The 25,109-nt window shown below is 39.6% G+C and overlaps 1 protein-coding gene across 4 annotated transcripts; it reads right to left on the bottom strand.

The window, feature by feature from the left end:
* Positions 1-240: 240 nt before the first annotated feature.
* Positions 241-24,253, bottom strand: LOC129121662 (inverted formin-2-like). Of its 4 annotated transcripts, XM_077179425.1 has the most exons (14): positions 24,075-24,253; positions 23,308-23,797; positions 21,825-21,967; positions 21,279-21,340; positions 19,790-19,892; positions 19,046-19,131; positions 17,904-18,004; positions 16,110-16,180; positions 15,905-16,012; positions 15,240-15,310; positions 13,394-13,514; positions 12,548-12,712; positions 12,421-12,454; positions 7,391-8,033 (listed from the first exon to the last, which is right to left on the bottom strand). In XM_077179425.1, exons 2-14 carry the CDS (start codon positions 23,786-23,788, stop codon positions 7,996-7,998), a joined length of 1,584 nt encoding a protein of 527 aa, XP_077035540.1. In that variant the 5' UTR covers positions 23,789-23,797; positions 24,075-24,253; the 3' UTR covers positions 7,391-7,995. The 4 variants fall into 4 exon arrangements, with proteins under 4 accessions (XP_077035542.1, XP_077035540.1, XP_054491030.2 ...); XM_077179427.1 differs by lacking the exons at positions 7,391-8,033; positions 12,421-12,454 and adding an exon at positions 241-580 and having other exon boundaries at positions 24,075-24,252; XM_054635055.2 differs by lacking the exon at positions 12,421-12,454.
* Between the last annotated feature and the right edge of the window lie 856 nt (positions 24,254-25,109).

Genomic DNA, 25,109 nt, shown 5'->3' with positions numbered 1-25,109 from the left:
TCTTCTCTTTTCACATGGAAATATCTCACCTAAGATATTCCTGGACCTGCCAAGTTTCACATACATGGTGAGAGTCAGTTCCTTTCTCACACCTCACTGCAGTGCTGGTATCTCACACACTGAAATTCCACTGAGTCTTTCTGCCATTCACACTTCACATGCACAATTCAGCTGCTTGGCATCTCATGCATATATTCACAGCCAGATGCCACATGTGATCTATTGTGGCCTGATGAGACTCTGGCTTGGGCTTTGGAATTTTGTATTATAGAATTTTAACCTTTATTTTTATCTTGAACATTATTTCGGATTGAAGGATGTGTGGTGGGCTGACGTTGGCTGGAGCCAGTTGCCCCCTGAGCTGCTCTATTGCTCTCCTCCTCAGCTGAAGGGGGCAGAGAAAATAAGATGATAAAACCCCTCATGGGTCAAGGTAAAGGCAGTCTTCTGAAACAAAAACAAAGGTGATGTGCACACAAGCAAAGGAAAAACCAAAAAGATGTAATTCTCTACTTCCCATCAGCAGACGGTGTTTGACCACTTCCTGGGATGCAGGGCTTCAGCACATTTAGTGGTTGCTCTGGAAGACAAATGGCATAAATAATGAATGGCCCCTTCCTCCTTTCTCTTTGCTTTTACCTGAGTAGACCCTTTGATCAGTTTGGGTCACCTGTCCTGGTTATGTCCCCTCCCACAGCCTTCTTGTGAAGGGAGGAATGTTGGAGAGATGATGTGCGAGCACCACTCAGCACCAGTCAAAACAATGATGTGTTATCAACACCCTTCCAGCTACCATTGCAAAGCACAGCTCTAGGAGGGCTGCTATGGGAAAAATTAATTCCATCTCAGCCAGAGCAAATACAGGAATTAGTCACTGTGAATTCTTTTAAGACATTTGATTCCTTCAGTCTAATATGCACCACAACGCCTCGAGCACAGGCTTTACTCTTTGGGCTTCCTGCCCTGGTACCAGGCAGTCTAAAGCTGCCCAACATCAGACCACTTGAACTTGAACTTGTTCCATCTCATGTGGGAGCACACAGCACTGGCCATTTTCTCTTCCCAGCCACACAGTGACAGCTTGTGGACCTCATCTAAAAAATTCTGCACTGATCTGTCATCCCCTTAAACATATGCAGCCAGTCTGGTCCTGCTGAGCAACAGAAATTATTGTTAATGACTTCTCTTTAGCTGCCTTTGTAATTGTTCTCAGCCCATACTCTGCACTACATTGAGTGTCTTAATGAAGTCCATGTCTACTGCATTTCATCTGGCTTGATAGTTGTCAAAGGGAGCCAGTGCCAGAGTGATCTGGTTTGGCTTTTCCTTTTCCATTTTGAAGTTTACCCCAGTTTCATTCACCTCCAGGCTTTATTTTCTTTCAAAATTTCCTCTAAAGCTTCCCTTACCATTCTGGCATGTTTCAGAGGTTTTTTTTGCAACTTAATAACAAAATAATTTTGTCCATAAAGAAATAAAAACTGTGCCATCTCATTATGGAATAAATATTTTTCAGGCATTGTGTTTATGGTTCTTTTTACAATTTGAAAACAGGAGCCCCAAGGGCAGTGAAATGTAGCAGTAGCATCACTTAGTTCCCTCACTGATTCTCCTCTAATTCTCCTCAAAACTGATGACTTGCGAGCCAGCTCTACACAGACAGAATACAAAAACATCCTTTGATTCAAAAATACATATTCCTGGTGGTGTTCCTCTGCAGTGGAAGCTGTTTACAGCTACATTTTGGAGTCAGAGAGGATGTTGGTGCTCTATTTATTATTACTTTTATGGCATTTAACTTTGCTATTCTTGCATATTTGTTTTTTTTCTTTTTCTCTCTTTATGGTACTCTATACCTAGTAGTATACAACTCAGATATTTTTCCAGATTAATGTTATTGCTATTCTTGCATTTGGTTGGGTTTTGGTTATGGTCTGGCTTTTTTAAAAGCAAATCGTGCTGATGTGACCGTGTGTAAATTGGCCTGCTTAAGGACAGACTCCAGTCTTTTTGACAGGAGATGACAGACTTTTCTGCTGTTTGGTCTTTGTAGCCCTCAGCCACAAAGAATACATTTATAACTTTCATATATCTTCCAAAAAGGTACATTCACTGTCCTTCTGAGATGGCCATAAACTCCAGTTTTATTTTCTTTCTTGTGCCACCAATGCCAAACCTTCTCTTTCTGTAAACTGTTTTACTGGACACTTTGAAAGCAAACTAATCAACCAGGGGAATACTTCTCATTATGAAAATTCAAATTATTTAACTCAGCATAGAAATAATACCAAGCAGGTTAATTACCTGAAGTGAGACACCAAGTGCCACACTTTTAACACCAAGTTAAAAGGAAACTTAAGTCCACTGAAATCAATGGATCTAAATACATTTTGATGTGTGAGATGGAAAAAACAAACAGATCTCCAAGGTAGATTTTGCTCAGTTAAAGCAAATGAATTTTGCTTTGAATTTTAAATTGAGTAAGATATTAACAGTAAGGTCATGCAGAGTGCCACGAGACTTGTAAGGGCCACAGGAAGGCAGCAGCCTTGTCCCCTGTGAGTCACCTGCTGCTGGGTACTGATAAAGGAGGGAATGAGCTGGTAGCTCAGTAATCAGAACTGGTCTCTGTTCCTCAGAGCTCCTCCATTAAAACCAATTCATCTGGCAACACTTGACCTTTGCAAATTCATAGGAAAAAACATCAAGCATTTGCCTTCTCAGATAAAAAAATGCAGTGCTTTTTAGTTCTGGGTGACTAATAAGAGCAAAATACGTGCACATGATTAAAGCAGCGCACTTTAGATTTACTTCAGAATAAATTAACCCAAACTATACTGTTTCTTTTTAGAACTGCATTTTTACCAAACACCTGTTTGTTCACATCCCTGATAAAAATAGTAAAATGGTGCAAGAGCACATGAAGATCTATACTTGGAGAGTAATAAAGAGCTAATGAATTGAATAAAGTACATATCAAATCAGAAAGGCAGTATTTGTGGTTCCACTTTATTTTCTGTTTCCATGAAAGACTTGAAGCATGAAAAAAAAGTGTATTTATTGAATGTGCAGGTGAATGAAGATGAAAACAAAAATTATCATGCTGGAGAACACAATGCCTCTCTGAAAAAGGGTCAAAATGTTAAAATGATTGCAGAAGAAGCCAAATATCTTGCTGAGATGGAAGAACAGCTTGTAAAATGCAGGCAGGTATCCTTTCACTGTCCTAAGTCTTTTTGAAGATCCAGCACTGCACAGTGGAGAAGATGAGATCCAGTTGAAAAAAATCAGGAAGAGATCCACAAGTGCATGAACACAGGTGTGGAAAATCCTAAGATGCAAATATGAGGAAAGCCCTAGGCTGAAAAGCTGTTTGTCAGTAAAAAGGAGACCAAAAGTGACATGATAACAGCCTGCAAATATGTAAAGCCTGCTGCAAATTGCAAGGGAGTGGTAATGTGTTTTCTCTGTGGTGTGCAGGATAAAATGAAAAGTGTTTGCATGTTTTATTTGATTAACAAACTAATCTGATAAGAATGGACAGGTGTGTAAAGCTTTAGTAAGCTTGAAACAAAAGCTGTGAATAAGACCATCTTTGCTCCAACACCACTCATAAGGATCAAATTTGAGCACAGCAGCAGCTTGTTCAGACCTCAGGATTGCTGTTGTCCTTGGGTATTTTTGAGAAGAATTTAGGCAGAAATGATTGAGCATTAATTGATTTGAGTTAGACCAACTTTGCTAACTGTGTATGTACCAGAGCTGTAGGTATTTTCTGGAGACTTTGGCCCAAACTCTCAAAAGGTACATTGAGAGGTACACCTGTTTAGATGCCCAGATCAAACAGTTAAGCAACATTTAAGAAGTTATTTAGCTGCCACCTAAACCTGCAATCACTTCCATGTCTGTGAGTGTGCTCCCCGTTCAGCCATAAGCTCTCACATCAGGTAGCTTTGCTACCAAATCCCTCCCTCATTAACATTCAATGTACAAATCAGAGCAAATATCCCACAAAATTGTATTTGGACTGTCACTCCAGATTGCCTGATGATTTAAAGGTTTCAGGTGGGATGTGACAGACATTGCTGCTTTAGATCTCTTTTTGCCGACTAGAAATGTGAACATTATTTAGTCTCTGGCATCCTAGACTGAAATCTTTAATAGGTGAATGGTTTGGGTTGGAAGGGCCCCTAGAGATCATCTCATTCCAACCCCTCTGCCATGAGCAGGAACACCTGCTGCCAGACCAGGTTGCTGCAAGCCCCATCCTGCCTGGCCTTGAACACTCCCAGGGACTGGACATCCACAACTTCTTTCTCTCTTCCCCACAAATAATCAAACTGATACCAAAACTGGAGGTTTCTTCACATCATTTCAGCTATTTGAGTAAACATTACACACAGAAATAAGATTTCATAAAGCCTGTTGAAAGATTTAGAGACTTATTTCAATGAAATAAGCTCAACTTGAATTTTCCAGCCAATAAAGAGGTGGAGATTATGCAGGGAGATGTATTAAAAAAGAGATTAAAGGACCATTGCAATTGGTTATGCTCATTTATGCCTGTGAGAGCATGGCCTGAAGTCTGCCAGGTTTGGTAAAAAAACTGTGGCAAACTCATTGAACTCTGGGGTACAGAGTAGTACCCAAGAGGGTACAAGATTACAGGTACAGGGTCAAGATTTTCTTTTTTTTAAAGAATTTTTGCAGTTTTTTAGCTCTCACAGGGAATAAATTTAACTGCTCAGCAGTTTTATATTGCCAGATGCAATTAAGAAGCTTTTTTTTTTCCTCATTTATTCACCATCTTTTTAGGAGATTAAGATCCAGATAATCTGTCCTGTCATTTGCACTTAAAAATAAATAAAATAAAACCACCATTACTGTATTCACTATCAGCACAAGAAAAGCACTTGCTCAGGATCTCACTTGCTAGTATGTGATTTAAATCTGCAGCTAATAAGCCTCACAAAGTCAGGTACTTTTGTTTAGCTCTGTTTACTAAAATGAAGATATACAAAAGTAAAATACATCCTGGGTTACAAACACATACTAGAATACAATGCAGTTGTAAGTAAACTCTGCAGTGAAAGTTGTACTTATCCTTCATACACAGTTTCTAAATCATTATTACATGCTTTATAAGAGCCAAAGCAAGCAATAGAACAGTGACCCAGTAAGATTTTAGCAGCAGAATATCAGCTGATTTCCCCAGCTCTTGAAGACTAGATGCTTTCACTATTGCAAGAGCAATTTGTGTTGGTGACATTTTATCATGTATCAGTTTGTTACTTACAGCAAAACAAGTAAGTCTTGTGTAAAAACAGACAGTAAGAATTTTGCTAGAGGAAAGCTCTTGTATTTGACCCTGGATATATCAATATATGGAATTGTATTAAGAGTGTGCTTATGCAGTTGCTTTCTATGTGTAATAATAGCTGTTATCCTCTGGAACTTCTGTACTGTTCATCAAAAAGTTACCTGCTTTTTATCTTTTAACATTTCATTTTCTGCTGCAGTCACAGTACTTTAGTGGCATATGTAAATGCTTACCAGATATTTAAATTAATATTTCCATATTTTGTTCTTAAGTATTCTTCTATTGCTTACTCTGGTCATTAGCTGTATTCCCAAATTTCCATTAGAAGCAGCTAATTTTTCCACTTGGTTAGTAGCTAAAGAAATCTCCAGATGTTATTTCTCTTGTAGTAACATATATACAATATATGTTATTTTTCTTGAAATAACATATTTATATAATCCTTGCAATCATCTGATAGAATTGTGTAGAAGAATTTAAGTGCCAAGTAATGAAAGCTGCTGCAACAGAAGCTGAAGAAAATAAAGCAGGGGAGTTGCTTAATTCACTATGAAGTGTGGGGGGAAAAAAATCAACATACATATATAAACATGTCTAGATGAGTTAAAAAAAAACCCCAACCCTAGAATGTCTGAGTCCCTGGAATCAGCATGAGCCTGTCACCAAATTATTTTGGAAATCCTGTCTTAAATCTTATTCACAGAAAAGCTGTTTTCGATATATGGAATCAAGTAAGATATTGCTCAGTTGTCTAACTAGTACCCTCCACTTGAATTTTGGTAGCAGTTTTTTGACTCAGCTTTGTTCTCAGCAGTTGAAGCCCTCACTTGTGATCTCCAAATACATCAGCAATGGGTGCTTCTGACTTTACTCTCCTGTTTGAAATCCAGAGAGCAAGATTATTGCTGGCCCTAAGGGACATTGCTGCTGTGTGCTGTCCCTGGCAGATCTGTCAGCTGCAGAGAAATGATCCTCAGACAACTGGACAAATCAGATATTCACACTGACAGAGCATGTGACTGCACTTAAGGTCAGAGATTCAGAGACTGCAGGATTGGGACCTTTAAAGATCCCTGCACAGGATTGCCCTTAGTGCTGTGTGGCACTGGCATTAAGGGAGATACCTGCAAAGTTAAAGGGTTATTTCATTCTTTGTGGAACCAGGCCTTGACAATCCTGTAAGCACAGGCTGATAGGGGTTCACCAGATTTACTCTTTTCTTTCCCTTCTTCAGAAAATAATTCCTCAACTTGCTTATATGATTAGAAAAACCCCAAACTCCCATTTTACATAGAATGAAGAATGTTGAGTTTCAGCATCCTGCTGTGACAATCTGATACCCTGATTGAGATTAAAATAGATTTTAAAAGTTCCTGATTGCCACCACTGCTATACACAGTTCTCTAAAATCAATACTGAAAAATAATTCAGACTCTAAATGCTCTTAATGTTCAAGTTTATACTCCCCAAGAATTAAATCCACTTCACCTTTGTTATCACAAAGGAACAAAAATAATGACGGGTCCACCCAAACTATCTCCTAGAAATACAGAAGGTTCTTCTGGTTTGGTGCTCCTTTTCTTCACAGGGCTGAAGCACACCTTTAATTCTTACAGCTGATAAGTGTTGCTTCCTGATTTTATTTTATCATATACTATATACCTCTTTTGTATTTCTAGAAAAAAGTTTTTTTTTTTTATTTTAAACTGCAGCTTTACATTAAGTGTGTCATGATTGCAAAGTATGTAAAACATATTTGTGGTAGAACTTGACAAGACAATACTGAAAACTTTGGTTTGGTCAGTTTTCAATGGACTTCAAGTATCGAAAAAATGTATTTCTAAAAGTGAATAACTGTGAAAGAGGATCTAAAAGGAGGCCATCTATTTAGACACCAGATACAAGAAAAACAACAGTCTTCCAAGGGTTGAGCATCTAGCACAAAATATACATGAACTCCACTCAGATGGAGTGGCTTCTGATAGCTTCTTTGCAGTGGTGCTATGAAGAACCAAGAATTGTAACCAAATGTTATTGGCAGAAATCTTCAATAAAAGTGGATGCCAAGTATTAGCCAAAATAAGAATTTAATATATACACATGCCAATATTAGCACTGCTTCACACCCAAGGAGGCCCAGCACAGCAAGTGCTTTTCTGCATCAATTAGCACAGACACTCCTTTAAGATCTGACATAATTCCTTTAAGGAACCAGATCTCTAATCAGAAGAAATCAAATGTTGTGGTGACAATAACACCAGACACAACTTGCCTACTGTGCTGCATGGAGTTCAAGTGTGTGCAGCTTTCTATAACCCTAAAAGTCTCCCAAGAACTATTCAGAACAATAGCTGGATATCCTCCACTTCTGAGCAAAGTAGGAGAAACTTGATCATTGAGAGTGGTATTTTTTTCTAATATCCCTATCATGATTTCTTCCAAGCATTCACTCGCACTCGAAAATTGATAATTGATCTCTCACTATGCATCTGCTTGATAACTACATCATCTAAGTGACTCTCATTGCATCAGATTTGCCTGAGCTAACAGATAAATTCCTTCTAATTAACAAAAGATTGGCTAATAAAAACAATTAATTGCTAAATGTATGACACTTTCCATACTCTCCCTTTAGCCTCTTTGCATCTTCTCCTTTAAACCGTTTCTTCCTTTTCTCAGATTTTGCAGCTTGCTCCTTCCTTTCTTGATTTTCCTGCATTCAGACAGAATGACAAACAAAACAGTAAATAAGAGTTTCTGAAGGAAGAGCTTGTTAAGAAACACTCAGCTTGCAATGAATAGGTATTCTGAACATGCCCTGTGTGCACTTAAAACTCTCAGCTGCTGGGGTTTGAGGGTAAACAGCAGAACAGAGCTTCCTGGTCAATCCCTTTGGCCTTCTCCATGGGATGATGTTACCAGCAAACTATTTCATCAGCTTTAACTGCAACTTTCAGCTATGGACTGAAATGCATTCTTCTTAATTAGTCCCTTTGTCCACAATAGAGAACATTAGTTTAACTTAATTAGCATTCTAGAGATTTATCCCATAGCAACCTTGTTTGTATTCAGGGATTTCTACCAGAATTTTCAGGAGCTGTTCAGCTGTGTTAAACAGCAATTCACAGTTTCTCTTCAGGCTCTCATTAAATTTGCCAGTAGTATTTCTGCACTGCAGTTCAGGGCCAGAGTCCAGGCTGGATGTTTATTGGTACTACTCACACAATTGCCAGAATGGCATAAATCCTGTTGGGATTTATGTAGATAGGCAGGATTCTGGTCTCCACAGAGCTGCTATTATTAATCGTATTATTCTGCTGCAGAATAATACGATTAATGGAGGAAGAAAAAGGATTGGAATGATTACTGCTAGCAAAAGAAGATGATTATTTGGTGGAAGGGTACTACTGGCTTTTGATAACTAGCACAACAGTGGGAGAAGGTAGATCTGAACAACTGAGATAACTATAGTATAACATAAAGATGATAAAAGCCATTTTCTTAAATGCTCCTGCAGTTCTTGTTCCAGAGCTGCATTTGTCACCAGAACATTGCCATCCCACCTGGAAGCTTGCCTGCTTTTGATTGCAACCAGTGAGTAGTTAATCTACACATTGCAGGTAGATCAGTACTTAATTGGCTGCTGTGTCATATGACAAAACCTAATAACACCCAGGAAGATGCTGATGACTTGGTGCAGATAAGAGTTTTGATGAGATGTGTGTGGTCTGCTTTGCAGAGAGTTTGAAGAAGAAAATACAATTTCCCATGATAGTGATAAATCTGTTTGATTGCTATAGATCATCTGCCACTATTTCCATAAGATGAGCTGAACAAGTCCAATAAAATGTGCACAAGTTTATAGAATGATCTCTTTATAGAAAGTAAAAATCTAGGATCCTTTGGTCCAAAGGAACTTTCAAACAAATAAAGAAAACTTGTGAGTAGTAACAGAGTTAATCTGTTTGAAATATAGGAGCATTAGAAGCTCAAGGTTGTGGAAACTGTCACTGGGTGCCTTGAAAAGGAAAAGAAATCTGCATACTCTTGACAGAGAAAGAAAATGATCCATTAGCCCCAAATAGAGGGTGCTTCTGAAAGAATGGCTGAAGTTTTATGAAGCCTTCCATCAGTATAGGGTTCCTATATGCTTGAATGATAAATTCCTGCTGTCTTAGCATAACATCTTTGAGATACTATGGCTGCTGGGAGACTTGCAGATTGGTGGGCCCTGGGAGAATGTCTCTATGTAATATGCCATAAGAAATAAAGGAGGTGAATTCAGGGATGTGTTGTTCTGCTTATTGAACAGCACACACAGTAGCGAGAACAAGCGAAAACACATTAGGAATAAATTGATCAATTGAGCAAGCCTGAACTAAATTTTTCTTCAGAAAAATTGTAAAAAAAAATCCCCAAAACTTAACAATCCAATGTAAACACACATAACAAAGTTTCTTCAACACTTTCTTCAAGAAAGCCCAAAAAGGTACAGTGGTAGTAGGGCAGAGGAATGAATACTCACAAACCCTTCTCCACCTTCCTGGATTAGTGAAGGCAGCTGCAGGGATGAGATTTGGTGAAAGAGGGAGTCACTTGGGATTTGCACTTTGTGGGATGTTAGATACTTGCTTTTTGAATTAAAAGATGCTCCAGGACAGCTGTTTATCCCCACACTATGTAAAGCACATCCTGTTCCAACACCATATGCACCCTACTGAAGAGCAGCTGCCCCAGTGTGGTTGTCCTAGGGGAGGACACAGAGGAACTATCCCAGTGCAGAGCTGTCTGTAGAACCTCTGCCATCAACTGAATGCTTCCTAGAGCAGATTCTGTGGAACACTTTTTTCTCCTTTTCCTGAGATAAGACCATCTCTTTGCTGGGAGGTCCCTTCTAAGAACAGCTGCAAATGCTAAGGGAAATCAAATGTTTCCCACAATCCTCTATAATCACACAGTGATTATTTTCCCCACAATTTTGCCACTCAGTTCTAAGCAAAACTCCATTTCTGATTTTTTGTCTTTGAGCTGAGGAGCTATTTTCTCCCTGTCTCCTTCCTCCTGCCATCTGCTTCTTTTATTTTTTGAGAACTGGTGAAACAGTCATCAGCCCTGGATGACAAACCAGCTCCCTTGCTTCCTTTCACTTTGTCAGTTTTGGATATCATTTGGGTATTTGGAAAGACTTTGTTGATTTGGGCTTTTTTCCTCCAGGTAGATGGAGAGAAAGATGGCAGAGTCTTATTAAAGTAATTCCATTTGTGTAACTCAATTTATTACCTGAAGGATAAGGGATCAGAAAGAACCCTCAGGGAAGGGAGAAAGATTTTGTTTGAAGAAAGTAATAAACCCAATTCTCTGTAGATAAGCTTAAGAGACATGAAGAATCACTATTTATCAAAACTATTTCTCTTCTTATTTGATATGGGAATGGAAAGTTAGCACTAACAACTTTGGCAGTGCTAAGAGACCTGCTTTACACAGAAGATTCATCTCAAAATAAAAGTTACACCTTAGCATTAAAGCTTAAAATAAATGGCACTGGGAAGAGATGATGCCTGTGGCATGATTCTAGTGTAAAAATCAAAATCACAGAATAAAAAGATGCTTTAAAAATTAAAATCTTAAGCTTTTCAGCATGTTGCTGTTTCAAGTACAAATAGTATTTTTACTGAGGTAATAGTGAGAAAGAAAGGCAAGAGAAAGAGGAGATTAATTCTAGGTCTGCAGTGGAGGAGAGAGGTGCAGACAACATGGCTAATAGCTGTGGTACCTTTCAGGTGAGGTGCTGCTCAGAAATGGAATGCAAAATGAGGTGAAAAGGAGTTTACATTCTGGGATACAAAAAGAAGCTTCTTTCTAGTTTCTCTGACCTGGCTGAGAGCAAGAAACACCCAGAAATGTAGTTTGAGTCTCCTGCAGCTGTACTGGGACACTCCATAACCTTTACTGGGACTGTTTCTTGAAAGAACTGCCATTGCTGAAATCACCCTTCACAGTAAATTTCCAGTATAGCTCTCCACAGATGCAGACCCATTATGTTCTTGGCTCTCTTAGTTCTTTTCTTCATGCCTAGAATTTTAGGAACTTTAGGATCAAGCCTATTGCCAAAACATCTGTGGTTTGTAGGGTTAATTTTCCAGACTGTCTGTGGCAGTATCACATCATTTCAGAGCCCAGGTAGCTGCGTTGCTTGGAAAATTTCAGCTCAGTGCTTTACTGGAGAAGCAGGCAGTGGGAACAGTAGAGGATTTATTTTTTTTCTTTTGTCTTCTATAACTTCCTCAGAAACGTGATTGTTTTAATCTGAATCCATGATCTGCCCTGGAGCACTCCTCCAGTCTCTCTTGGCAGCAGAGCTGTCTGTATTCTTGCAGTTCTTCTTGCAATGCAGATGGTTCTCTCTACAGAAGGTTTATCCAGTCTGGGGCTCTCCTGGAGTCAGCACAGGAATGGGTGATCCTTGCTGTTAAATATGTATGAATGTGAAGCCACCATCACCTGGCATTAAGAAAACCCTAAAGGAAGGACATTAGTCCAGGTGTGAAGTGTGTAGTAAGGGAAATGAAATAGAGGTTTACTAGAGAGTTTACAAATTTGAAGGTGCTCTACACAACTTTTATGGTGAAGTTGCTGTACTCCTTATTGTGAGGAGTAAAGTCCTATAAGTTAAGAAATATATTCCATTGGGAGATTTGGAAGGGTTTTTTGGAGCACAAAACACACTCTTGGGAGCTAACTAGTACAATGAGATACCAACACATAAACACACCTTCTAGTTAGGCTTTGCCTATTGGAAAATTTACCTTTTGTCTATCAGCAAAGTCTATAAAGCATGTCAGGTTGCACATTCTTTCACATGCCACAAAGGTCCTACTACGTTCAGGTCTGGTTAATAATTGTCAGTGGGAGAAATGACTTAAACTGTTCTCAACAGCAAAAAAGCCCAACCCCCCCCCCCCCCCCCTCCCAAAAAGAAAAAAAAACAAACCAAGCAGCCAACCAACAAAACTAAACCCCACAAAAAACCAAAAGACCCCAAATTTTGCATTTGCCCACATACTTATTTTCTGCTGCAGTTTGCAAGCGCATAAATTTACCTTCATTTACTTCTGCAACCAGGGTTACATAGCCCTGCTTAGAGCAGAAGAAAATAGAAATTATTGCTTGATTTAAAAAAAGAGAAAGATCTCAACCTATTTCTAAACAGCCACAAGGGGAAACCACCTGTAAGGTCTTGAGGAAGATCTCTCTGAAGGTTTTCATTGTGCTGAATACATCTTCCAAAGACAGGTTTTTTCGGTCTTCACAAAGATAATCTGCAAGTTCTTCCTTCTTCTTTTCAATGGTGGCAAATTCCTTCTGCAGGTCCTTTGAAGCATTGAGGCTGCCCTGAGACACATTTTGATGTACAATTTATGCATATTAAAAAGTAGCGTATTCTGAGCTGCCCAGAAGATTTCAGCCACTTAACAGAGAGCAGTGAGTTTTTAAAAAACTAAGATTGGTTCACAATGTGTGATATTTATTTCTGAATTGAATCATCTGCATTTTCCCTCATTTCATCATACAACGATGTGGAAATGAGGCCCATCCTGGGATGAGCGAGTAAGGGACATGCAGCACCAGGATTTCTACCTTACATCTTTAGTTAAGTGACCCATTCTGAGTATATGAAAATCTAGGATGTTAGGAAATATGGTTTTGGTGGAGGGGAGGGAAAAGCATATTCCAAATCTGTCCACGTTATTTCCCTGCAAAGCACAGTGAGACAAAACATGTTTCTGTGCTGCGCTGTACACATTTATAGTTGCAGCCCACATTTCATTTTAGGGCCTTCCTTTCTTTTACCCACAGAAAAATTTGTCTGGTTCTCAGCTGTTTCATATCCAGTACCACATTACAGAAATGGAGGAAAATCTGGGATACTCCTTCTATTGGGGCACAGTGGGAGGGTAGTAATGACCCCTTTCCATAGGGCTTTATGTCCAGTTGTAATCTGAATTACACAGCCTTTAAGAAAAGAGTGCTTAGGAAGAAAGATGGGAAACGTGTCACACTCACATTACCTACTTGCACAGATTTTCCATGCTGTATTTTTAAATCATCTGTTGACAAAAATAAACGTTTCTCTATTTCCAACAGTTTCTTCAAATTGGCACCTGCCTCGGCCTTCATGGCATCAATGTGGATTCTGAAAGGTCCACAAAAGGGACAGTACATTGAAGGGGTAAGTCTTTTGTTTGCATTAACTTAAATGTTATTATAAACAGTATCATCTCTGCAAATGAACATGGAATTAATTGTCCAGCCCAGCTTTTGCAGGTAGTTCTTTTCTGTATAAAAACGTTTTCATGTTCACAAACCCTCATCTAAGAAAGACTCTGTGCTTTTGCTATCACTTCCTCCCTGGATGGACTGTGGAAGAACCTCACTGTCCTAGTATTCAAAAAACTTCAAAAAAATTCCAGCCTATTTTTATTCATAGGCAACACCAGCTCATCTCCCCAGTGCCAGCACTGTCCTTATGTAGCTGGTTCTTTTCCCTCCTTGCCTTTTCTCCCCAATCTATTTATAGTCCAAAATTTTGTCTGCTCTCTGTGTTACTTTAGCTTGTGTGGAGATCCAAACACAACCACTGCCAAACCAACATCTTCTGTAGTTCTGAACTACTCTCTGTGCCAGACAAAATTTACTGAATCAGCAAAACCTGGCTTGGTGTTTCATGGTGCATCCAGATGCGAGCAGCGTTAGGAGAGTCCTTTGCAGGATTTGCACCATGCACAGGTCTCCACAGGTTGGTTAGCAAATCAATTTTCTAAGTTTGAGAGCTTGACTAAAGTAGAGGGCAATTACTTTATACAAAATGTGCATTTATGTAATTGGCCAGCAAGACCTAGTTTTAGTCAAGAAATGTATTTCTGTTATGACACAATCCAAAAAGAAATTCACAGTTGAAACAGCATTCAGTTTATCTTCTGCAAAGCTAACTTACAAAAGCCACAGGAATTAAATTATGGAATTAAAATACTTTCAAAAATTATTTAGCAGCTACATAATAAATGTCAATCCACTGGCAGATTTAGAAGTTACTCCTTCTTTGAGTTACAATGAAATCAAAATCACTACAAGGTTCCTGTGAATCCTCTGGATTCATAACAGGATTAAAAATGTTAATCCTGGTGCTACAAATGTGGATTCTGATTGGTTTAACTGAACATATCTCCACATGACTCCTTTGAATTAAAGAGAAAGAGCTGGTGATAGACTCATTAGGCTTTCTGGCACATGAAAAGAAAAAACCTGTTTCTGGAGACTTTTGACTTTCTACCCACATGTATTAGAAACATGTGCTGATAGTCAACTCTGGGAGTCCTGAGGTCCCCCCAGCTGCCAGTAAACCACCCCAATTGTTCCCTTCTTACATAAGCTTTGTACCTTCAGATGGGCTTTCACCTAAAATCACAGAATGTGCTGAATTGGAAGGGACCCACCAAGATCATCAAGTCCAACTCCTGGCCCTGCACAGGACCATCCCCAAGAGTCACATTGTGTACCCCAAAAGTATTGTCCAAACACTTTTTGGACTGACTGAGAAACCTCAGGGAAGATATGTTTCTATTGCAATATGTGGAAGAAGAATCTGGTCCTTGAAAAAGAGGGAAATTCACTATCTACACACTTTGCTTCTAAAGCAGTACTGGATCCACAGAAAGAAAAATCACACTGAGCCCCACCAAAAAGTCTTAACCAGATTGAAATGTGAAAATTTCAACACTGTTTGGTGTTGAAGGGAACCACTTTCTCCTACAGCAGAGAAATCCTGTGACCTTATTACAGCAGCATAAAATGACTCAGCTCCTTGCTGGCTTTAAAGAGGTTGGCAATTCAAACATGACAAAAACAAACAATGTCCTACCCCACTGCCTTGGAAACAAAGTCAAGATCTCTGGGAAGCTGCAGGAGATCTCTGTGGTTTTTTTCAACCTCCTAAAATTGAAGAGAAAAAATGGTTATCTTATACACACTGTCAAAGAGCATGAAAGTTTTTCAGCTGGACAACATCAGGACTGAAAACTTAACACTTCATTTTCGTTGTTATAAGTGTAGGGATAAATTTAGTCTTGTTCATTCTTTTTCTCATGTTGGCACCCACAGGGAGTTAAAAAGAAAGGAACAGACTCATTTTAAGTGTTCAGGCTGACATCCCATGGGCTGCCACAGTGTGCAGGCTGACCTGAGATTTTGTCTTCATACCACAAAAATAAATTTCATTTGACAGATGCATTTGGGATATGTGTCAACACAAGGGAGCGGTTGAAGAAGAGAAAGAAAACAGCAAGCAGACATGTCAAGTGAATTTGAGGAAGGAAACCTAGTGTTACTTCTCTAAATATTACTGTGTATGGATGTGATCTCATCTGCACAGAGAGCTGTGGAAAAGTTTCCATGGTATTTCCAGCACAGAGGCTCACCCTCCAGTTACCTATAGCGGGGTATTACTGAGGTAAAAGCCCCTTAGCTTCTGGGGAATTAATACTTGAGAATAATGCACACAAGATTAATTTCTCAGTTTTGTTGTACCTCCAAAATATGGTGAAGAAGAGTAATGTTGTTTTGGTTTGCTTTTGTTTCTGTTAGTTTGAGCAAGGCATTAATTTTAAAACCTCCAGCATCTCCAGTGTGACGCCCCTGGAAGATACAGAAAAAAGTTCCTTCTTTCAGTTTTCAAGTCTTGCATTATTTTGTTATCTTTAGAATACAAAAGTAAAGAAATCATTTTACTTACATAGTTCAGAAAGTTTCCAACTTTAAGAATCAATTGGCAGAACACTGGCAGTCGGTGACTGGTAAGAATTGCTAAAAAATAAGAAGAGAGAGACATTTTCAATAAATTAAATTAAATTATCTGAAATAGGATTTTCATTAGGTTTGCCAGTGATGGTAACAAAATTTTCATCCAAGATTATGTCAAGCCATTGTTATGGGTTTGGGAAAATACCAGTACAGAAATAAATCAGCTGAATGGAAGTGAAATGAGTAACTTTCTATTGTGTTATTTTCTTTCGAAGCAGATGGAAAACTAGTTTTTCCATTAAGTTTGGAGTATAGATGTGTCAACCCTACAGCTGCCTTATGAAGGAGAACCACATACAAGAAAGTATACACTTGTGAAAGGCTATAGTCCTCATTCCCAGCACATATCATTCTAGTTAAGAGAAGCAAAGGGCTTTGTGCCTTGTTATCATTGTTAGTGAGAATGATAATGAAAAGATGCACATTTTTGCAGGAGAATCTGGGGTAAGAATAAAGTTTTTGGCAGAATTAGAACAGAAACACTGAGCCTCACAATGGGATGGAGTGGGAGCAGGGGTGTCAGGGTGGGACTACAGAGAGCTGTTGATTGCACTCCCATAAAGAGTAACCACAGCACTGACACCAGACATCCAAGTATAGCCCTGTTTTGTGTGTGAAAATAAAAGTTTGCATTTTAAGTGTTTAACAGGAGATCAGTGACTCTCTGAAACTATTGAACTGAAGCTGGAATGCTAGAGCATCTTCAATAAAGAGACAAAACTAAACCAGGGCTAATTTTGGGTGGAGGAGTCTCCTGAAATCTTGGTGAACATCATCTGGGATGCCTTTTTCTGGCAGCCACATCAGATTCTGGTATGTCACTGTGTTCTGCTCGACCACAGAGATAAGCTGGACTGCATCAGTGCACACTACAGGAAAAATAGTTACAATTGATTCATTGTTATGGACAAAAATCTCTGCACACAAAAATGTAACCTATACTTATACAGGATCTGGCACTGACACCTCCATCTCAGAAGAGACCTTACTGCTGTCTACAAGTCCTTGAAAAGTTGTAGAGGGAGTTTGGCCTCTTCTCCCAGTGACAGGATGAGAGAACACAACCTCAAGCTGTAGAGGGAGTTTGGCCTCTTCTCCCAGTGACAGGATGAGAGAACACAACCTCAACCAGGCAAGGTTCAGGTTGGACATCAGGAGAAATTTATTCACAGAAAGAGTTGGTAAGAAATGGAATGAACTGCCCAGGGAGGCAGAGTCACCATTCCTGAAGGCGTTCAAGAAACAACTTGGCACTTAGTGTTAAGGTCTAGTTGATAAGGTGTTGATGGGTCAAAGGTTGGACCCAGTGATCTTAGAGATCTTTTCCAATCTAAATGATTCTGTGAACCCTGGAAGTGTTCAAGGCCAGGTTGAGTAGGGCTCTGAGCAAGCTGGTCTAGGGCAAGGTGCTCCTGCCCATGGCAGGGAGGTTGGAATGGGATCATCTTTAAGGCCCTTTCCAACCCAAACCATTCTGTGATTCTCTGATGAAGGAAATTTCCTTATTTCTCTGAAAAACTACTACTTCTGAGCAGAACAGCACAAACTGCAATTTTTCAGAATGTACTCTAGAAGAAGGAACTTGCAGAATCATTTTGATGTTCACTACACATTCAGCAATTAAAAGGTTAATTTTGATTAGATTATAGCATAGGCTACCACTGATACTAATCAAGTAGAACAAAGTGGCTGAACCCAGGCACTGGTGCAGCACTGATGTACTTACTTTCACAGGCTGTCCTGATGGCTTGTGCTTTTGGCCACAGACACTCCAGCAGAATTTTTGTTTCCTCACAAATCAGCATACATTCAATCCTCAACTGGTAGCTAAAAGGAGATCAGTGGAAAAAACCACAACAAACACCATGAAAAACAAACCCCACAGACCTGATTAATTGACTTGTGTTCAGCAAGAGCATCATCCATTTTAGGCAAAGCACAGTACCAACATTCTTATGGTCTCCTTAATGCTCTGACATGAGAACTGGATTATAAATAAATCAAACACAGATATTTCCAAAGATGTCCTAGAAACTATTATCATCTCCTCTTTCAGAAAGCAATGCTGGACTGACATCTGGCAGTGACTACCTTGCATAATGAGGCCATAATTTTTTACAATTCCCAGGCAAGACTAGCCAGGATTTTAGTTCTTTTTAACTTCACAAACAAATTTGAAATATTTTGGCAGTAATGTTCTTTAAAAACATTTATGCTTCATCACAGATTAATATTGTGGAAGGAAACCATTTTCTAAAGTACTTTTAAATCTAGCTAGAAGTTTGAGAAAATGAAAAGCCCATTTTCACCACCACATTTTCAAAAAAGTGTCTCTGGTTGTGGCATGGCAACTGATCAGATTTATGGAGGGCTACTGCTATTAATTATAACATATCACCATCTTTTTGTGAGCAGCAGAAAGAGTTCTCTGTGTGCACCTCATTTGACTTGGTAAAAACTGGGGAGGTGGTGAAAGCACAGGCACTGCTGTGATTTACTCTTGGATTTGTGGGCTCTCCAGTGGGTGAACTGGGATCTGTAGCCCAGGGGGGAGTGAATCAGCAGCCTGGTGACAGGATTCAGTCTGCAGCTTCACTCCACACAGGAATAGCTGCTCAACAGTCAAGGGATTTTTCATACCAAGGTTATTTTAACTGTAGTTTGCCAAAGGTGTCTGAAAGTTTCTCTGGCCTTTGGGGAGGAAAAAAAATTTCTCATACAAGGTCTACAAATAGCAGTCAGATGATTTATCCTGAAGACTGGATGTCAGGAACACCCCTCTAGCACAAGAAACAGAGGCCTTAATTTTTATAGACAAGTCTTGTAAGAACCACACTCATGGAAAGAGATAAGGAAGATTTTGCTTACCTGGGAACTTCCAAAAGATGGAGATAAAACTGATCTGCATTTGCCAGCTGTGATTTTTCTTTTTTGCAAGATTTCAGGCTATTTATCTAACAGAGAATAAAAGAGCAAAATAACCACACAATTTAATTTAACAGGGAAAATAACCACACAAAAATTTCTGGTGCCATTCTCTTCTTACAGGCATGAAACTTGCTTTTCTAAACTTGCTGTGTGCACAGGCAATGGGAATGAAGCAGATGAACCATAAATTCTACATATGAACTGGTTTGCATGGGCAAACATGTAGGTTTTGTTTTGACTGGAAGGTCTTTTTTCTTTGTGCAGCATCTCCTAGGATGAATTCCTGACCTGTAGGCAGAGATTCAGGAAGCTATAGTGCACAGGCACCCAGAAACCCTTTGAAAAGAGGGTCCTTTTCCCTTCCTCCTTTTAAAACTTGCTCTGAAAGGCTCTCTGTTCACCTAAGTCTACAAAACCTATTGTGCTTCATCCACTTAATTAAAATAATAGGATAGAGAGCAGCACTTTGTCTACACCTGTGTTGAGTCTCCCAACATGTTCTTGCTCAACCTTTGTGTGAAGAGGCCAGGATGCTGGGATGGACTTCCCACCACTCTGCCTTGGAATTTCATTGACCTAGATGCTACAGAAGGATGTGGGATCCAGTCATAGCTTCTTGCTTTAGCAGTGCAAGTATTTCAAGCTGAGCACTGAACTGCACCAGAATGACATGTTAATAGATACCTCCTGGTCTTCAGGGAGCAGTTTAAGTAGCTGTCTCAGTATCTCAGCATCCAGCTTGGATCTATCCCCGTTCTGAATCATGGCAGCAATCTCTTCATTGGAGCTGCAAGAAGGAGAGAAATGATGCGGAGCACTGGGGGAGTAACATGGTAAAAAAGACCTCAATCTCTCTGCTGGCACTCCAGGAGCAACTGAAGTAAATCATACTATACTTGCCTGCCATTATAATTTGGATCTTAGTCCTCAAAAGCACTGTGGAGATATGAAAATGTTTTTCTTTTAAGCCTAAAGTGCTATTAATTATAATTTAGGTGTGCTTTTTGGCCTTTGTTCATATTTACACAACAAACCCCAAAGCTCTGCTTTTACTGTGGGTATCCACTGTCACTGAGAAGGTATTTACATTTGAATTCCTCCACCATTTGCAGCAAAGGCAAAGATAAAACCAATGGCTCACAGAAGGTTTTAACTCAAATCCTTGCCTGAAACTTTGGCAGGCAACAAGTGTTTGTAATGCTTCCAGATTGCTGAGGTTTGGGCTCTGGAGAGCTGGGCTCCCTCAGCCACCGGTGCTAACAGAAGCAGCACCCAGCTCCAGAGCAGCCTCATCCCTCACAAGGACAGTGGGACTCAGCTCTTTGATCCCAGCTGCTCCCAGGAGAGCTCAACCACTGCCCAGGGAATCATACAGGAAGAGGAAATAGCATCTGCATTAGGCTATGTACCATTCTCCCCCACTGAGAAGCAGTTTGTCATGGAAAAAGAATAATAATAATTAAAAACATCCCTCTGACTGATTCTGATTTATTCTTAATGAAAAGGGATTTCTTGGCTGAGTTTCTTCTTGAAATCCTTTTAACATGGGCCATGACACAAGGGCAGAGAGAGAGCAGAACATCCATCATCATCCTGCCATATTTTCAGGGAATCTAAGAGTAAAGATATTTTCCCAAAAACTAGTACAAATTCCTTTCCTCCCCCAGCCCTCCATGAGGGCTGTGACTTGGTAATTTTCCATTTGTTTAGTTATTCAAACAGCTTCCTATTTATAGAAAAACTGCGCATAAAAACTGTGTATAATTTTGACTATGAATCCCTGGAAAAGCCTCTTTAAAAGCAATTAAGTGACTTGAAACTCCCATTCAACAATCTTCCCTAACAGTTCCTGCCAAAATTTGATATTTATGACAATAATACTAAAGAAAAACATGTTTCTATATAACTGTACTGTTATTTATGAAAATTTTCTCTTTAGGAACCTGTAGTCCATTCTAGATTTAATACCAGCTTGGAAAATGATATTAATTGTCTGAAAAGAGACTGTCACCTATCATTATTAAAAAAAAAAAAAAAAGAGAAAAAAGTTGACTTCTTGTTAAAGGAAAATAGTACTTGCAAAGTATTTTTGCTAAATTAATTTCATTTAATATCTGAATTAACACATAGACACATCAAATCTGTAATTCAGATGTTATTCTCCAAATCTTACCACTTAAATTGCTTCAGAAATATACTCAGAAGGAGGCTTTTCTTTGGACCTATGAATGTGATCTGTAAAAAGGAAAAAATCAGTCAGCTAGAAATACATTTACTTTGGATTTTACAGGTTTTCTATAGGTTTTGTTTGTTTATTGGTTGAGATTTATTCTTTTTTGGTAATAATATAATCAATAACCTTCATTGATCAAATCCCAATGACAACAATACAGGCTATTAGATATGTTTTAGAAAGAGGCAAAGGCATAAAGAAGGAAATTGATGGAAATTGATTTGCTTATTCCAGTTCATAAGAATTAATATTGAAATTCCCGTGTCCTCCCTGCCTCAGATGAAGACCTATCCCTCAGCAGAGTTATTTCAACTTGTTTCATTCTAAACCTCCCCTGTAGTTTTTTTTTTAAGGCAGCCTCAGGCAGTGGATCTCAAAATATTTCAAACTTTCTTGTTATAAATGATTGACAAGGACAAAGAATGAATAAGCTTTTCACTTCCAACAACTTTGCTATTTTCTACAAGAAGTGGGCAGTCCAAGTACCTCTTTTGTTTTCTTTATTTTTGGCCCTGTTTTCTCTGTAGGGATTCTTGATGGGACTGAGAAAAGGAGCTCCAAGCTTGCATAGTCAGGTTCCACAAGCTCTTTGCTGCTGCTTGGCATCACAGCCCATATGGAGTGGCTTTCTGGAAGAGAATAAAAGTTCAAGATGGACCATAGAGGTTGAGGAGCAGTTTCAAGGTAGTGTGATTTGTAAAAGGGAAAACACTTTTGAGGATGAATGAAATATGATGCTCATTAGCCCTGGAAAAATGTGAATTATTTAAGAGTGACAGCTCCCACAGAGGGCATCCCAAAGGTTTGAAACCTAATTAAACCTGGAAGATTACTGCCACATTCAATTCACTGAGCTGAAGGCAGCAGATGAACTTAATGGGCTGCTCCAAACTGACCAGCTACACATTGATTGTGGTACCAAAACAGGGGATGCTGCATCCAATTAAGTAAACATCTCTTTTTGCAAGAGATAAAGACTCCCAAGCCCAACATTATTACCAGAATCATTGGGACCTATCCAAAAACCAAACAGAACTTCCAAACATGATTTTGTACAACATGGGAACCTTTAAGACAGGATCTCACCTCCTTTTGGTTTAGGAGAGATTGCAACAGTAACACTGAATGCACTGGGGATGAATCTCAGTTTGTGTCTCTGCACAAGGAAGGTGGTCCATGGCTCAGGTTTTTTTATATCTGTGTTTATATATTTTATCACAGCAGCAAGTTCTTGCCCCTTATGACCCCTTGTCCTGGAGATAAGCAAGGAGGAACTGAGATCTGTGTTGTGTGAACTGAGTATTAAAAACTGGAGATGTGTTTCCAGCCTCTTTGCTGGAAGTCAGCCAAGACCTTTGAGCCCCTTTGGCACACACTAACCACAGACTCAGGGTTATTTTGTGTGTGTGTGAAACACCACACAAATCTCATCCCTGTAATGAAGTTGGGGGCTACTCTGAAGGTACACATTCCCCAGCCCAACTGACAAGTTTTCAGCCTCAGATCTTGGCTGGTGCACCTTTTGGCTGTGCAAGAACATAAAAAGCAAAGTAAAACTATCAGCTGAGTTCACTCACTGGTGATGCACCAGCAATTCATTAAGAAGAACACAGAACATGACCATTCAAAGGATCTTTCCACTCCACACACTCAGAGCATTTTGCAAACCTTAATCAGTGCAGGCTCACAACATCCCATCAACAAATAACAGAGATTGAGAGGTTAAGAGAAGGTAACTTCAGCAGCCACAGAACCTCAGCCCAGAGCTTCTCCCAAACTACCATTTCCTCCACCAATTAGCAGAGAACTGCCTTTCCATATTCATTTTGTGATTATGATTGAGAGCAAGCAATGGAACCACATGTGTGACCTGACTTATGAGTGAAGGTTAATTCCCCCAACATCAGTGCTTTCCTCTAGCTGCAAAGTGCATGAACCCATCAGCCCAGTGCTACAAACAAGCACGTACGTCTCACCACGTCACAGGGCAGCTTCTGCCAGTGAAGCACCTTCATTCTCAGTGTTGGTGTCTTCCTAGCCTGGGGCTGCTCTCCACAGCCACAGGGAGGATGGCTGCACCCAGGATTGCTGCATGGCTGAGGAGATGGGAGTGATGGGACATTTATGCCAGGCGTGGAAACAGGGGGAAGGGGCACCTTGCACCCAGGAGGTAGGGGTGGAGGTGGGGGCAGCTGTGGTAGCAGAGCTGGCATGACAGACTGTTCTTGGGAAGAAGAGGAAATGTCCTTCTGGGAAGGTGATGTGCTCCCTGGACAATGCTCTGACTTCCTAGAAAGGCTCAGGTCTGCACTGGGCTTCTTCTCCTCCAAGTCCATGTTAACTTGAGTGCATTTGTTCACCTTTGGAATAGATCTTCTAGGCACTGTTTTGGGGTGATTTGAACCATGCATACTTGATAGCAAGCTCTCCATGATTTGCCCTGGTCCCATTTTCCTGCTCTACAAGACAACAAGGAGGTGCATGGGTTAGCAAAGTTCCTCATGACTGCTCTCCACTTGCAATTCTTACAGAGACACAGAAATAACAGTGGCCTTCACATTAAGGTAAGCAACAAGAATATTTTTAACTGCTTTACAAGTGGCAGTTTGTAGCAATTTCAGGAGCAAGACAGTCCTTCTGGCAATAAGGCTCATTTTTGACTTCTCTTGATCCTTCTACATTCTTGTTATAACACATAAAAACAGAGCAAATGCTATCAGCATAGTAAACCCTTACCTGGTTGGTTTTTCCCCTGTTGACAGCTGTTTGGTGGGGTGAATGAAGGGCTGAAGAGATGCCTCCTGGAAAACTTAGTACAGTTGTTCTATAGAGGGGACATCTCAAAGAACAGGGACACAATCAACCCTACAAAACCAGGTTCCCACAACTTACCTTGAGTGCAGGAGGGTGCAGGGGATTTAAAGAGAAACTCTCAAAATAGCCTAATAAAGTAAACAAGCTGCAGCTGATGAGGAGGATTCAGAGTGAACTGCTTAGGAACTTGTGACTACACATGGAAATTACTTGTAAGTATTTCAGTAAATAAGATTATCTTTCCTATTTTGCCTTTAAACCAAATTTTAATTTAGGAAAAATCTTTGTATATGTCTTTAGACTATACAGTTTCTCTCAGAGCTTCTTGCAAAAGACTGTAGAAGTCCCTATCTTGTATGTATGCCCAGTTTTAAATATGGAGACAGTCCTACCAAAGTTAGTAGAGTATTTTCTGGCTCAGGACTTTGCTTTGTTTGCTTGACTGAGCAAACCTTTGCAAAAAATTGCATTTCTTGTGGATGAGCAATGTCCTGGGACACTTAATCTCAGCAGCTGGAGCTGCTGTGTGATTTCTCTACAACCTCTACAGCAATGACCATCAAAAATGGCAGGAGCAGCAAGTGCTAAAAGGGGAGCAGTGAGCAAACTATCAGTGCTGCAGAAAGGACACAGTAGGTGTAGTACTTTTAGGGACTATATGTAGGCAGAAACAAAGCCCCCTGTTATCCCATTCTTGAGCAAAACACAATAATAGCATCAACAGTTTTAACGAGGTGGGGACTTTCATTTCCAGTGCAGCATGAGAGATTTTTCTGGTACATACAGCAAATTTATGGTCTCAAAGAGCTAGGTTAATACCTATGAATGATGATATATTATGATGTATCATACTACTTGTGAACTATTTTCCTCTTGACATAGCAATTTTGGGGAGTTACCAACACAAAAAAAAAACAAACCTCATTAAGGGAACTGCATTAAAACGTGCAATTCTGG

Source organism: Agelaius phoeniceus, chromosome 6 (genome assembly GCF_051311805.1).
Source record: "Agelaius phoeniceus isolate bAgePho1 chromosome 6, bAgePho1.hap1, whole genome shotgun sequence".
In the NCBI taxonomy this organism is placed as follows: domain Eukaryota; kingdom Metazoa; phylum Chordata; class Aves; order Passeriformes; family Icteridae; genus Agelaius; species Agelaius phoeniceus.
This window is presented reverse-complemented; position numbering and strand designations above follow the sequence as displayed.

Coding starts and splice junctions, on each gene's coding strand:
- LOC129121662 (XM_054635055.2), bottom strand. CDS start 23,788: ATGGGACCAGGGCAAATCATGGAGAGCTTGCTATCAAGTATGCATGGT. Junction 21,341..21,824: donor AAATAAAGAAAACAAAAGAG/GTACTTGGACTG, acceptor TCCTTTTTACAG/ATCACATTCATAGGTCCAAA. Junction 19,132..19,789: donor TGCTCCCTGAAGACCAGGAG/GTATCTATTAAC, acceptor ATTCTCTGTTAG/ATAAATAGCCTGAAATCTTG.